Raw genomic sequence first — 15,165 nt, 5'->3', positions numbered from 1 at the left:
GATAAGTCATTATTATTATTATCATCATCATCATCATCCCTTTTTTCCCCTTTTCATTTATTCACTTTTTCTTTGTTTTAATATTAATTTCGTCGTCGCTAATTATGTTCTCTTTTTTCTTTTTAAATTTATTTTATAATTATATTCAAATTCTTGCCCCAATTAATAATTCGTTCGTTCGTTCGAATGATTTTTAATATATATATATATATATTCGATAATATGAGAATGAGAAAATATAAATAATATAAGAAAATAATAATATCTTCCTTACACGAATACGTAGACACATTTTTCTTTTCTTTTCTTTTCTTTTTTTAAATTATTGTAGTTTTCGTTTTTGCTTCGTTTTGCATATCTTTAACCGATCATGTGTGTGTAATTATAAATATATGCATATATATATATATTTGGAAGGCGTAGCGTGATTTCTATTGCGAACGACCATTGAAAATCGATTAACATTTTATCTTTTTTTTTTGTTTATTGATCTTGAGATCTTCCTCGATTTTGAAAATAATATCGTTTAAAAGTTACAAGTTAACGTCAATTTTTTTACGACTTTCTCGAATGACATCATTCACACCAATTTGCAAGGCCCTTCGTCAACGGTGTTCGCGAATAAAATATTCTTGCGTGTGTGTGTGTTGTCTTACTTTTTTCTTTCTTCTTCTTTTTTTTTTATATATATATATGAAATTAATTATTACTCACTTTTTTTTCTCTCAATTATTCGTATTTGAAATATTTCTCTCTATCTCTCTCTTTTTTTCTCTTTCTCTTGGGGCTTGTTCGATTTTTTTTTCATTTTTTAAAATTAAATTAGACAAACACAATTAATATTTAACTCATAATAATAAAAAGAGAAAAAAAAAGAAAACGAATGAATTGAACGGTCGTAGATAACAATGCTCTTGGGTTTTAACGAAATACAATTTTTTCGTAGCGTAAAAATATACATCTTTGGAAAAGAACAAACAAAACATGTTCGACACATCGTTGACCTAATGCATCAACGTCTCTCTGTCTCTCTCTCTCTCTTTCTCTCTCTCTCTCTCTCTCTCTCTCTCTCGTTTATGGTTGTGTTAAGAAAAATTCATTGAACGAAAAAGATAATCACAATTCTCAATGAGATCGGTAATATCGAAAATGTTTAACTTATATCAAACGAGATTAATTAATATTATTACATATATGACAACACAGTTGCATAATTCTTTTATATCAACCCGTTGACTGCTATGGGGAGGAGGGAAGAGAGTTTTTATTATCCGGGGGCACTATAATAAATTATTTTATATCTTTCAGAATTTTCTTTTTTACGAAGAAAAAGAAAACATGTCGAATTTTGCCTTGCAGTCAACGTGATTATAAAATTACGTTAAAGTTCCTTCAATTAGGTCAATAATGTGTGTTAATATGTTTATATTAATATACATATATATAGATAATCATGTCACTGTATTATTTAAGAACTATGATGACGCCAGTTTTTGTACTTTTAGCGTAACTTCTTTTTTTCTTTCTTTTTTCTTTTCTTTAGTTTTGCAAAAATAAGAAAGAAATATCAAATGACGAATTAGTTTTCTTGTAGTCGGTGTGATTTTTATCATATATATGTATGTGTGCAAACTTTACACGCACAACACGCATACATTTTCTTTCTTTCTTTCTCTCTCTCTCTCTCTCTTTTTCTTTATATATATATATATATATATATATATTATAATATAATTATCTAGTAAATTTAAAAATTAAAATGCATAGTAAGGGAAAAGTTGAACATACAATTTTTCCCTTTAATAATAATAATAATAATACAACGTTTAATTGCAAGCTCCTTACTTTAAAGTACGTTTCAAATTTCGAAATGTTCTATTTTCTTTCTGGCAAGTTATGTGATCCTCTTTTATATATATATTTTTTTTGTAAACAACAACGACGTGGTATAAATCATTAATAATATGTTTCCAAAAGTTTGTCCCGTTCGATTAAAAATTTTGTAATGCTTGATAAATAAAATAAACTAAAAAGAAAAAGAGTAGCTCATTTCGAACAACGAGAGGAGTGAAACGAATGAGATTCTTTATAATTAATATCTACATACATACTCTTATTGCAAATATATATATATATAATATATAATTTTCTGTTGGTTTGAGAAAGAATGAAAATTTACTGAACGAAAAATAACATAAAAAAATAAAGCGACAAAAAAACCAAAAAAGAATATATATATACGTGTGTGTGTGTGTGTGTGTGTGTAGTTTATAAAAAAATGTAAATTCTCAGTAACTAGTATAATTTTCGATCGACGTTTTATATGCGTGTCTCTTTCTTTCTTTCTTTCTTTCTTTCTTTCTTTCTTTCTTTCCATCTATCTTTCTTTCTTTCTTTCTTTCTTTTTTTCTTTCTTTATTTATTTATTTATTTATATATCGTAAACTCGTATTTATGCGTTTAATTATTTTCAGATATATGAAGAAGAATCTTCGCGTTCTTAAAAAATGCGAATGGACTTTTTAAATATCACACTCCCCCAGGCGAACGTAGCTAACGAATTTGTACATTAATTAGTTTCCTTATTATTGTCATGGTAATATATAATATCTTGTTAATAAAAATACTAAAATATTATGTATATTATATCTTATAGTATATACTATATATATATATATATATATATATGATTTTATTCGCTCAGCGTGTTAATTAAAAAAAGAATAAGAAGAAAATGAAATAAAGAAAGAAAGAAAGAAAGAAATAAAGAAACAAACACACTCCATAGATATTGATAATACTCGCGAATGTGTATTTTATAACAGTTTATGCGAACTTTTTATTTACACGAGCCAACAAAACGATATAAAGTGATAATATTGTTATCAAAAAAAGAAAAAAAAACTAATAATTAACCAAAAAAAAAAAAAAATAAGAGCGTAAGGAAAAAAAAAAGGAAAGAAGAATAAGAAAATAACTAAAACACATAACGAAACCAAAAAAGAAAATAAGAAAAATATGGAAAGAAAGAGAAAAGATGATAATAATAGTGGAAGAAGAAGAAGAAGAAGAAGAAGAATGATAAATTGCAAAAATACCATATATAAAAATATACATATAAAAACAAATATATATTAATTAATTATGTATCAAAACGACATTTAAGTTCGCGACAAATACCAACCGATAAAAAAAAAGAAAAAGTTAATCGAGAAAAATAATAATGTCGGGTCTTGTACTTCCTCTCACACACAAACAAGCAAATACACACACGCAAGCACACATTACACACGCGCGTAAAAATATAAAAATACATAATTACATGAAATACTATAATAGAAGGCTTCGGTTATCCGCGACAGGCATCGTGACCATTATTAAGAGAAAGAAAAATATGATGCTTATATAATACTCATTTATTATATAGTGTTAATAATTAAGAAATATATTTTTATATAATTATAAACGTATAATATTATATATACGATATGACATACGTATATATATATATATATATTATTGATGGCTATTATACGACGCCATGATGATGATAATGATCTAATCTAATACATTGGATGTCTTTTTTTTTTGGTTCGAAAACCTAAGTCCCAAGTGCAAGACGAGATTTGTTTCTGATACAAAATATTATTTCTACATTTATTCACCGTCCTTCTTCCTCTACCTACTTTAATTTTGTGCTCTTTTTCTCTCTTTTTCAAATCGTTTATGTATTATTTTATCATTATGTACGATTTCTATATTAAAAATGATACTTTTTTTCTTTATATATTTTTACCAAAGTTAAATACATTAGATACTACAAGTGCACCATCATTTCTTGTTGTTTTATTTTATTTTGTTTTGTTTATGATTATTATTATTATTATTATTATTATTATTATTATTATTATTTCGTCTTGCACGAATAATAATAATTGCACTCAATTCGTTTGTCGTGCGAGCAACAAATCTGTCGACTTATTATCTCGTTTGTTCCTTCGTTAAAACACTGATCATAGTAAATTGAATATGACAACCAAAGTGTGGCTGAATGATTTATTGGCTGAAATATAGAAAGAACAGAAAAAAGAAAAGAAAAGAAAATCTTTTAGAATAAGTGATTTATTATTACTCTTATTCGAATGGGCATCGTTATTATTATTATTATTATTATTATTATTATTATTACGATATACTATGTAAAAATGAGAAATGCTTTAAAACTTATAAGTAAAATACACACACGCAAATGTTCACGTATACACATAAACAATTCTACGGCTTTTTTCTCATTTTCGTTCGAAAACGAAAAAAAAGGAAAAATTAATAATAATAATAATAATGATAATAATAATAATTCGTCGTATTTAACGATAAGTTAAAATTGTACGTTAATGAAATTATGCATTAAAAAAAGAAAGAAAAAAAAAAAGTAAAAAAAGAAAAAAAAGTAACGAAAGAAAATGCCCGGAAAAACTACTTAAAAAGACAATAATAACGCGTGTCCCATTTACGACACACATGCACACATATATATATTTATTGTATGTATGTATACGTATAGAATTTGGTTTATTAGAAAATTGAAACAACTGATTATAACGTGTGTGACAGGTTTACAATTAAATGAAAACAATTTAATTAATACTCGTACAACGTAAAAATATTAATTTAAAAAAAAAACAATATCTGAATAATCCGTTTCTAATAAACCATCCTGCATATATATATAGATATGTATATATATACATACATAGATTTATTCACGTTCCATTTGCTCCAAGAAAAAAAAATATAAATAAAATATGATATATGTACATTAAATAATTAAAAGAAAGAAAGAAAAAGAGGACATTAGATAATAATATCGATCAGTGCAAGCTGCTAAGGTCGCTTTGATGAATCGGAATATGAAGCTCTTTGTTATTCCTTTAAATCTAAATTATGATGTATAATCCTATGAAATAATAATAAATAAATAAATAAATAAATAAACAAACAAACAAACAGAAAGAAAAGAAAAGAAGAAGAAGAAAAATATGAATGGAAAATACGTGGGGGATAAAAGAAACAAGATAACGAAAAAGGGATTAATTTAAAAAAAATAAAAAGGGAAAAGGAAAAAAAGTAGAAAGGGAAAGAATAGGAAAGAAGATAAAAAAAAAATTGTTAACGATTGTTGAAGCAACGATTTAATAAGCACCATACGATGCCTTGCGTGAACGACCGAGCTTGCCTAATTGTCGAAGGCGCGATTAATAAAACGTACTATAATAGAAGATAATAATTCGAATATAAAAAATAAAAAAAAAAAATAACGAATTCTTCTTAAACGAAGGCCAACAAAGGTTGCTTCCATGATTCTCCTTATAGAAAAGAAATGAAAAGAAAACAAATTAAAATAAACAAAAATAAAAAACGATAATGAGAAAACCGCTTTTCTAAATAAATAAAATATAATAGTTATCGCGATATATATATATATATATATATGTGTATATAGATAAATATTACTTGGAATTTATTTCTTTTATTTTATCCTTTTTCTTTTTTTTTGCGTAATCATTTATTTCTTGCTTTAATTTTCTTTTTGTTTCTTTTTTTTTCTAATTAAGAGAGTATTTATTTACAATCAATATTTTCCTTACAATATATCCTTTTTTCGTATTATTTTTAATTTTTGTTTTATTTTTCTTTCTTTGGTTTTTTGGTGTTCTCTTCTTTCTGTACATGTACGTGACAATTACACAACACAAACATGCGTAATATATGTATGTATGTATGTATGTATGTATGTGCGACAGGAGATGATCCGGAGGTGATATTTTTTTAATACAAAATGCTACACAATGTAATTTATACGCAAAAAATGATTTTTGTTATTAAATCAGCGAAACAGTTATCGATTATGATTACGAAATAAGAAGATCCTCAGGAGTATCGCGGAGAGTAACTAAGATCCTTCGCATTTAAAAGAGAAAGAAAGAAAACTGTACTCGATGAATACCAGTGGTTATACCATTGAGCTTTCCATGACTATGTTACGTAAGCAAGTACCAAAAAAAGAATAATAATAATAATATTAATATTAATATATTAAAAAAAACACACACACACACACGCGATAAATTGTACATGATAAAAGAAAAGAAAAAAAATCGAGGAAAGGGAAAAGATAAAATGATGCAAGCGAAAAAATGAAGAAAAAAAAAAAACCACCGCAGACAATAATGTAAAACGTTTCTTTTAGATTATTAGAATAAAAAAATAAAAATAAAAGCGTAAGCATTACACCATGGTAGGATATATAATAAAGAAAAAAAAAAAAAAGAAAAAATAATAAAAAACTTACATACGTCTTATAGGGAATATTAAAATAATAAAAAAAAAAAAAGAAATAAATTTACTAAAAAATTGGTACGTAAATATATAGTATATATATATATTATATACATCATTACATTTAATCGCCAAAATGGAAAAAAAAAAAATGGAAAAAAAGAACTAGTGACGTGAATGTTATTATTATTATGGTGATATTGTAATATACAGCGCGTACTTGGTATATAAGAGAGAAAAAGAGAGAGAAAGAGAGAAAAAAAAGGTGGAAAAAAGGAAACAAAACGAGATAAATATTCATCGAAAACAAAATGGTCGTATTTTAGTTAGCAACGTAGTGGTGCATCGAGCAATGCCAAGCTTCGAAAGATTTTTTCTTTTTTGACGATTTATAAAATTTTGGTTCTCTAAAATGCAACAATCCCAACGAAACATTTCATACTTCGCGTAAACATTCTATTTGATTCATAAGTTGATGGACTATACGAAACAATAACAAGAAAAAAGTTAATTTTAAAAAGAATTTGATTTGGAAATAGAAACAAATTCAAGTGTAAAATACTAAAGGCTGACTGACTACAATGAATTTTAATCGAGTCATTTTTATATTTTACAGTATATGGTACGACTCGATTAAAAAATAAATAAATAAATAAAAAAGAAAGAAAAAATAAATCCCATGGAATATTAAATCAGCGATTTAGTTAGATTTCTAAATTAATTTCTTAATGGGACGTATCACATACACACGTATTTGTAATATATGTATGTACATAAAAGTACTACGGCTTATTTTCTATAAGACTAAAACTAATAAGTTAATTTTTACTTTTTAAAATTAATTTTCAAAATTAATGCCAAATTAATCTCCATTCCTAGATACAATAAACCAATCCGACATTTTATTTTTCTAAATATTATACATCATAAAAGGTGTATAATTTCTATCCTAAATTTAATATCTCTCTTCTTATTAAATACGAATTTAATTAATTTAAATTAATACGAGATTAATTGCGATTGAAATCTTACAAATGAAATATATATATATATATATTTCTGACAATGAATTTTCGAGTTACGCAAAGATTATTAATTTTCTATACTCCATGTACCTCAACAATGCCGTCAAACAAATACACGCATATATTATTATCATAAATTATTTAACAAAAGAAAAACAAAGAAAAGAAGAATCGATGTATAAGGTATCTCCTAAAACGCTACTTTGCTGACTAGAATAAAAATTGATCGATGGAGAGTGTCATCATCCAGAGATCATTCGTGTGTTACTGCGGAATTATTATATAAAAGAACAAAATAAATAAAGAAAGAAAAGTTAAAGTAAAAGAAAAAGATCGACAAAGAGGAGATAAGATAAGAAGAAATAAACTATTAAAAAAAAAAATAATAATAATAAAAAAAGAAAAGGGGGAAAAGGAAATGAATAATGTATTGTGACGTATAAGTTCCATCCATAATAAATAAAAAAAAAATGAAATATTATAAAGTTAGGCCGACCTTTCCGCCAGTTCGTGCCTTTTTTTCTGCAGGGAGAGAGAATGCAGTTTTGAAATTCGATCAAACATGTGCTATTATGTAACGCGATAGCGCAAGGTGTTAATTACTTAAAAACTAGCATTTGCGCGTGAGTGTATGCTCTGTGTGTGTGCGCTGAGAGAGAAAGAGAGAGAATGGGTGGGTGGGTAAAAGAGAAAGGAAGAGAGAGAGAGAGAGAGAGAGAGAGAGAGAAAGAGAAAGAGAAAGAAGAAGGCAGAGAAAGGTGAGTGAGAGAGAGGAGGGAGAGAGAGTGAGGGGTGAAGAGAAAGAAAGAAAAAAAAAGGAAATAAAAAGGTATATGCAAAGAGAAAGAGTTGTATATGCTTAATTAACAACAGTAACGCACGATAATCGTTAAACGAATAATGAAAAATAATGAACGAAATTCAAGACGTGTATTCCTATTCTTACGTAGTAGTATATATATTTTCAGTAAACGTTAATTAAAACACGCTTTTGGAATAAGTCAATAAAGTAACGAAATATTAAATAACGAGTAGAGGATGAATTCATATTTGTAGAATTGGATTGGATTGGATTGGATTGGATTGGTTGGAGCAATTAAATGCAAAGAGAGAGAGAGAAAGAGAGAGAGAGAGAGAGAGAGAGAGAGAGAGAAAGAGAGAGAGAGAGAGAGAGGTATGCGGATACGACGGCAGAATAGATGATAAGAAATAATACAGGAATCGAAGGAAGGATTTGAGATAGAAAAGATTGAAAGAATAAAAGAAAAAAATAGTAATGGAGAGGACGAACTTTAGCACTTGTTGATCGTTGATTAAATTGTCTTCGTTTCCTGATGTAATAAAAGCTATTTTACTTTGACGCTAATGTAGAATTTCTTATTATTTTTGTTTGTTTGTTAATACATCTCTTCTTCCTCTGTGACGATGTTTGTTCTCAAATTATTTTTCTTAAAATTAAAATTAAATATGTGTAATATATTCAGGACGACTACAATTCTTACGAAAAAGAATATTTATTTTTTCAAAACGAATATAGTCCGGGAGATAGAATTATTTTAAAATATACAGTGTGTATATATATGATATACCTATTACTTTTTTTATATTAAACATCTCGTAAATTTATTAAATTCTGTTAACGATATTTTTCTTTCTTCTGTTTGAAAAAATTACATGCCAAGTTTTAAACACTGGATGTCAATAGCATCACCTTTGTGTTTATTTAGCTGCCTTAGTAAATGTAGTTTGGTTTGCTTACAATGATTGGTATGTAACTCGTAGGAAGTACACATGTTCAATAATATTGGTTCTTGTAAGCTTTTCATAGGATTTCTTGCTACCGCATTTTCATACAAATGTACTGCAGCTTTAAGCTGACCAGTATAAAGAAGACAAACAGCCATATTATTGATCAGCATTACGTTAGTGGTATCCATAGAGGATGCTGCTTGAAAATAATTGAATGCTTCTTGAAAAGAGTTTTTAGCTACCGCTATTAAGCCTTTATCTACCAATTCTCTAACAGTAACCGTAGTCGTTTGCATTACTCTATTATTTAATAATATTTCTGCAGTAGATACATCCCCGAGAAACAAATGTATTCTTCCTATGCTAGATCGAAATATTTGTAATTGCTCTGCTGTCCAATCATGTGATTTGCTCAATTCTTCCAATATATCTACCGCCAAAATGTAATTTTTCATTCCAACGGCGCAGTTAATTATAGAGATTAATATTCTTGATTTTCTGCGTGACCACAGTACAATAGCATCTTTTTGTTGTTCCATATTGGTAACTTTGGCATCAATTTTGTCTCCCGTAAGATCGGCTTGTAAATTTGACAGTATTTCATTGACTATGCTCAAAAGTTTGTGTAATTTGTCTAATGCTTCCTTTGGTTTACCATAATAATATGGAACTTCAGCTAAAAGTAATCTGAAAGCAAACGAAGCCATGGAACCTGGTCTGGTACCATATAATTCTGGATAAAATGTAAAATACATGTCTGGCTTATCCAAATCTCCAAACGGCTTAGATTCTTTTTCTAACAATTCATTCTGTTTCAACTTAGTTAACAAGGAAAGTCTGGTGTACCATAATTGTAAAGAATGTGGAGTATGTTTACTCGGTTGATTTATTTTTCCATAACCTTGAGCATAGATTGAAATAAGTCTTCCTGACAAATTAATGGCAGCTCTGTAACAACCGGTTTGTATTAATTTTCTCAATCCGCGTTCGTCTTGAGTGACGTCCGAGGCAGTAAGTACATTTCTTTGCATCTCTTCGTCTTCTCCTAGAAAATGTGCAACACCATTTTTTATTAAATCAGGCATATCTCCTTGTAATGCCAATCCTGGCATAGTTAAATTGTCTCTTTCAAGAAAGGTTGTGCCAACCGTTGAGGTAGCAACTGAGCGTAATATTTTACGAGTACGTTCAGATGGTATCCAAGCGTCTCTGTGCAAATCGCTGTACGTTGCATGATCAGACATTCGATCATTATCTATTAAAGTATCAACGGAGAACAAATTGGGTGTACTATTTAAAATTGAATTAAACCTTGAAATATTATCCTCTGATTCTGATGGGCTATTAAAATAATTTTGTTGGTTTGGTGCTACGATATCGTCAAAAATCGTACGTGGTGCATTATTAAAATAACGACTGATATCTGCTGTTGTCTTTTCTTCTGTATCTTCTGTCACAGAGGATGACATATCCTTTGACGTTTTAGTGTTACTCTCGGCCATTTTCTTTAAATAATAATTATTTTTATTATTGTCAACAATAAAAATATCAAATAAAACGAGAATTGGAATTTCGTAAGAACTCTTGATTATATCAATCAGGTAATTATTTTATATTTTATTTGTAAAAATTAATTATATTTGCAAAAATATTTCATACTTACATTGTTAACTATAATAGTGCATATAGTCAAGAGAGGCGCTGGAGTTGTATTGTATGCAGAAAAGTTATGTTCTCATAACATATTTAATATAAATTATATATATATATTCTATTACAATTAAGTACAAGTGTTAATAAATAAATATTTTTTAATTTTTTTTAAATAATTACACATTGACAACAAGAATTGACATATCACAACACTGATCAGACTTACCAATATTAAAACAAAAAATATTCCAACAAAATTTAATCCGAAATTTTATTCTCTAGCATTTGCATTTTTATTTGTCCAAATCTTGACCCATATTTCATAGCAAATATTTGAAGCAATATAAATGTCAATATATTTTTTACTTTCATATAGAGAAAATTAAATCATAATAATTAATATTAAATATAAATAATTATACGATGAGAAAGAGTCGTAAACTGCTATTATAACCTTTTCACTAGCTTCAGTATTCCGTGCCTCTAATTGGTTATTGAAAATCAGTGTAATGCATTGTCTCAGCTTCTTACAATATTCATATGTTTATATAATATTATTATTTATTTAAATATAGTAATATAACATAAATTCTTTATATATATATATATATAATATAACTAAAAATAATGTTCCTGTAATCTAGTTATTATCCCTATAAGTGCATAATGCAACAAGATGGAGACCTATTTATCCACTAGTAATCCGTGTTTTTCATTGGTTATTGGAAACACGTCGTCGTCTGCAGTGATCCGTGTAATGCTTTGTCTCGGTTTGACGTGAGTTGCAGTACTCGTGCCTACTCATGCCAGTTTAAGAAGTAGTCTGAAGAAAAAGTCATTATATTTGGGCGATTTAATGCGGTTACGTTTATCGCAAAATGTATTTGATGGATACATCGTAAAACTCGCGTCTCGTTATCCTCGTTTATTAATACATTTGTTTTATTCGAAAATTACATAATGAACGTGCATTATTCATCGAACGGAAGAAAGGGGGATACGAACGTCAAAATCGTATTATACTAATAAGCTTGTTTTTTTTCCCCTTGTTGTTGGCTCTGTCATATAACTTCGCGACGAAACGGATAAAGAGAAAGAAAAGAAAAAAGAAAGAAAGAAAGAAAAAAAAGAGAGAATATCGTACATTACTCGTCATTTAAAATCCAAAAATTAATATTCTAATCGAGTACACTCTCGTATATGAGCAAATTTTAACGATAATACGTAACACGCAATTGCGTAAAAATTACGGAAATGATTGATTATTAATTCATTTGTCGTCAAATGTGCAGTGCACTGCCATTAAAAATCGTCCGAGTCTTATGTTATTTTTTAACTTCTTACAAAATGTGAAATCACACGGTACCTGGAAACTATCTAGCATACATACATGCATACATACACACACATAATTCTTCACGTACCTATGTACAATTTCTCACACACACGCGCGCGCGCGCACATGTAGATCTCAATCTATTAACAAAGCATTCAATTTCAAATAGCATTTTACAGGACAAATAGGATCGTTCTCAAATTTACTAGAAGAATCGACAATTAGTTTCTAGTTAATTGTTCAAATCAGAAACTGTTATTTAAATCGAATTCTTACATCTTCAAGGTTAAACGAGTGACTTATTATATTTTTATGTTAATCTTCATATGGTTATATATCTCGTTAAATAACAAAGCACGGAAAAAGTTAATCGTATTTTATGATATATTTTTTTAGATTGAAGTTAGCCTTTTTATAAACATTGTTGATATTGTTCTAAAGTTTCTTAAATAATTCGAGAAAGATAAAAGAAATATTAATCTCCGAAGTGAATTTCTTTTAATTCTCTCTTTCACTCTCTTTCTCGACTTTTTCTTTTTGCTTCGTCTCGAATTAATCATAACCATGACTTATGCTATTTTTAAGCATAATGTTTGTTACCGAAGCTATTGAACTTTACAACTTGCAATTTTTCTATGGAATCTGTGTTACTCAGTGGATCATTGAATCATCATCATTAACATTCTCTAGTACTTGATTAAATATATATACATATATACATATATATATATATATATATATATATATATATTGAAATCGATAAAGAAACAGCAATTATTTCTAAGCAATTTATAAGCTAAAAGATGCCAGCACCACCTCTGTCATTAACAAATTTAACAGAGGCACCTATGTGCCAAAAAACAGAGGTGAGCGACCCTGATTCTTTGCCCCCTTGGGCTAAAATCACACTTACGTCTGCAGAGGCAGAAATAGAAAAATTAATTACAAGTAATGAATTGAAGGATGCAGAAGTGACTTACTTTTGTCAAGTCGAACCTATTCTGCAAGATGGACCACAGTGAGTTTTATTTTATTATGGATAAGAAAAATACTTTTTCTTTGGTATTCGAGAGATTAATATTGTGTTTCATTTCAATAGATGCGGTTTAGTAGCCCTCGCAATGGCATCTCAAGAATATACAAAACCTGTTTCTGTTAGTCAATTGTTAGCAGAAGCTAGGGTAAGAGGTTTCACTCAACATGGAGAAGTATACAGTGTCGATTTCATGGGTACTTTGGCTGCTGAATATTTGCCCGATCATAGACCGGATATTTTGGTTGATTTACAACAATGTCCAGATACTTTAACTCATGCATTAGCTCATGGAGCTATGGTGCTTATACCATATGATTCAGATTTCAATCATGCTCCCTGCTTGAAGAGAGGTCATAAAGCTCATTGGGCATTACTCGTAGGACTTATATCATCGAGGTATAAAACTATACATAATTGGACATGATCAAATATTTAATTACAAGAAGTGAATAAATCTCTGTGTAACCTGTTTAATATATTTTTTTTTGTAGGCAAGGGTATCATGTCTTAGCACGTCATGGAAAGTCACGTCACCTCGCTTGTTGGCCATTACGCGACTTAATAGAAAGTAATGGTAATTTAGAAGAAGAAGGAACAACAAGACACGCAGGTGGATACGTTATACCAAAGGGTGGAGTTGGCGGCCAAAGAGGGCTACGTGGTAGAGCATTGGCATTGCATCCATACATATAAAAAAATTATGTACAAGAGCTGTAGAAAATTAATATCGCAGTAAACGAATGGGAATCATTAATACAGTGTTACTATATCCAAGTTATGAGGTTAATATTCGGGAAATAAGATTTAAAGAGAAAAAACCTTAAAAAAAAAAAGAAAAAAAAAAACAAAAAAAAACAGTGCTAATACAAAAGTGATCTATAGTTCTTTGTAAAACATAATGCTTCAACTTACGCATATTCGAATTACGTAATGCAATTTGCCAAATGCAAAAAAAATAAGAAAAAAATGATTAAAAAAAAATGGATTAAAAAAGAAAAAAAAAGGATAAATACCAAATTTACCACTAATTCAATTTCATAGTAAGTGCAATCATAAGTTTAATAGCTCTCATTTTTATCTTTATTATATGAAATGTAAATAATTCTATTATGTCGGTGCAACTTTTGTGTATAGTCCGTTTGCCAGCAGAACGCGTTAAAATGTGTTACAAGTAAACGGGCTGTCGATCGCGAACGTATTACGTATAAGTCAAAATAGGAGGTATGTTTCGTTACACATTAAAATCTCAGCGCGACGAGATCAATTTAAAAAGTGCATTCATTGATGCACATCTAATCGGTGTGGCAAATGCGTGTATGCAAAATAAAAGAAAAAAAAAAACAAAAAAACGGACGCATGTAATCGTCCGTACGTGCATTGATCTAATAAACGTATTAGTTAGGAGTTATTCAAATCAATACTAGCCAATATCAAAGTATTTAAGTATATTTATTTAAAACAATGAAGAACTTGCAGGCCTTCTTAAGGGATAGTTGTATGATTTGTTTTTCTTTTGCATTTACATAATCGAAAAAAAAAATTATAATTATTATCGAAACTGTCTAAGGACCGCAAATGCAACTTTGAAGAAAAAATAAAAATACTAGCCGTACCAATTTAAGTATATTGTGTAACGTACGTATACGTAGAGAAAAAAAAAGATTATCAAAAATATTCATTCAACGTGTCGATGAATCAAATATTTATTTATGGAAATGAAAGAACCTGCATGTATCAAGTAAAATTATTTACAAACAATAAACTAATCATTATTATACATTACGATCTATATATACATATATACGTACATGTATATCGCAATATATATTTTTTTTCATTTAACCCTTTGAGTGCTGAAAAATATTCTTGATTGAAGCACTTCCAAAAGATTGAATATTTTATTGCTAGCATGAATTACAAAGATCAATTATATCAGGTGCAGCTAACAATAAATTATAACCGTTGTTCTCCCAAACAAAAGAAGAGTTTTATTCACAAGAAAGTTAAATTACTAATATTAAGCAATA

The 15,165-nt window shown here is 28.3% G+C and overlaps 2 protein-coding genes across 3 annotated transcripts; one reads left to right on the top strand and one right to left on the bottom strand.

The window, feature by feature from the left end:
* Nucleotides 1-8,235: 8,235 nt before the first annotated feature.
* On the bottom strand, nt 8,236-10,981 carry LOC106790846 (trafficking protein particle complex subunit 12). The gene is made up of 2 exons (XM_014756057.1): nt 10,777-10,981; nt 8,236-10,618 (listed from the first exon to the last, which is right to left on the bottom strand). The coding sequence occupies exon 2, from the start codon at nt 10,613-10,615 to the stop codon at nt 9,035-9,037; it is 1,581 nt and encodes a 526-aa protein (XP_014611543.1). The 5' UTR covers nt 10,616-10,618; nt 10,777-10,981; the 3' UTR covers nt 8,236-9,034.
* Nucleotides 10,982-12,849: 1,868 nt separating this feature from the next.
* LOC106790845 (UPF0692 protein CG33108) lies at nt 12,850-14,915 on the top strand. 2 transcript variants are annotated; one of them, XM_014756056.1, is made up of 4 exons: nt 12,850-12,968; nt 13,065-13,120; nt 13,202-13,534; nt 13,630-14,915. In XM_014756056.1, the coding sequence occupies exons 1-4, from the start codon at nt 12,906-12,908 to the stop codon at nt 13,829-13,831; spliced, it is 654 nt and encodes a 217-aa protein (XP_014611542.1). In that variant the 5' UTR covers nt 12,850-12,905; the 3' UTR covers nt 13,832-14,915. The 2 variants fall into 2 exon arrangements, with proteins under 2 accessions (XP_014611542.1, XP_014611540.1); XM_014756054.1 differs by having other exon boundaries at nt 12,850-13,120.
* The last annotated feature ends 250 nt before the right edge of the window (nt 14,916-15,165 follow it).

This window comes from Polistes canadensis, unplaced genomic scaffold (genome assembly GCF_001313835.1).
Source record: "Polistes canadensis isolate GaletaPanama2010 unplaced genomic scaffold, ASM131383v1 scaffold_265, whole genome shotgun sequence".
Lineage (NCBI taxonomy): Eukaryota > Metazoa > Arthropoda > Insecta > Hymenoptera > Vespidae > Polistes > Polistes canadensis.
This window is presented reverse-complemented; position numbering and strand designations above follow the sequence as displayed.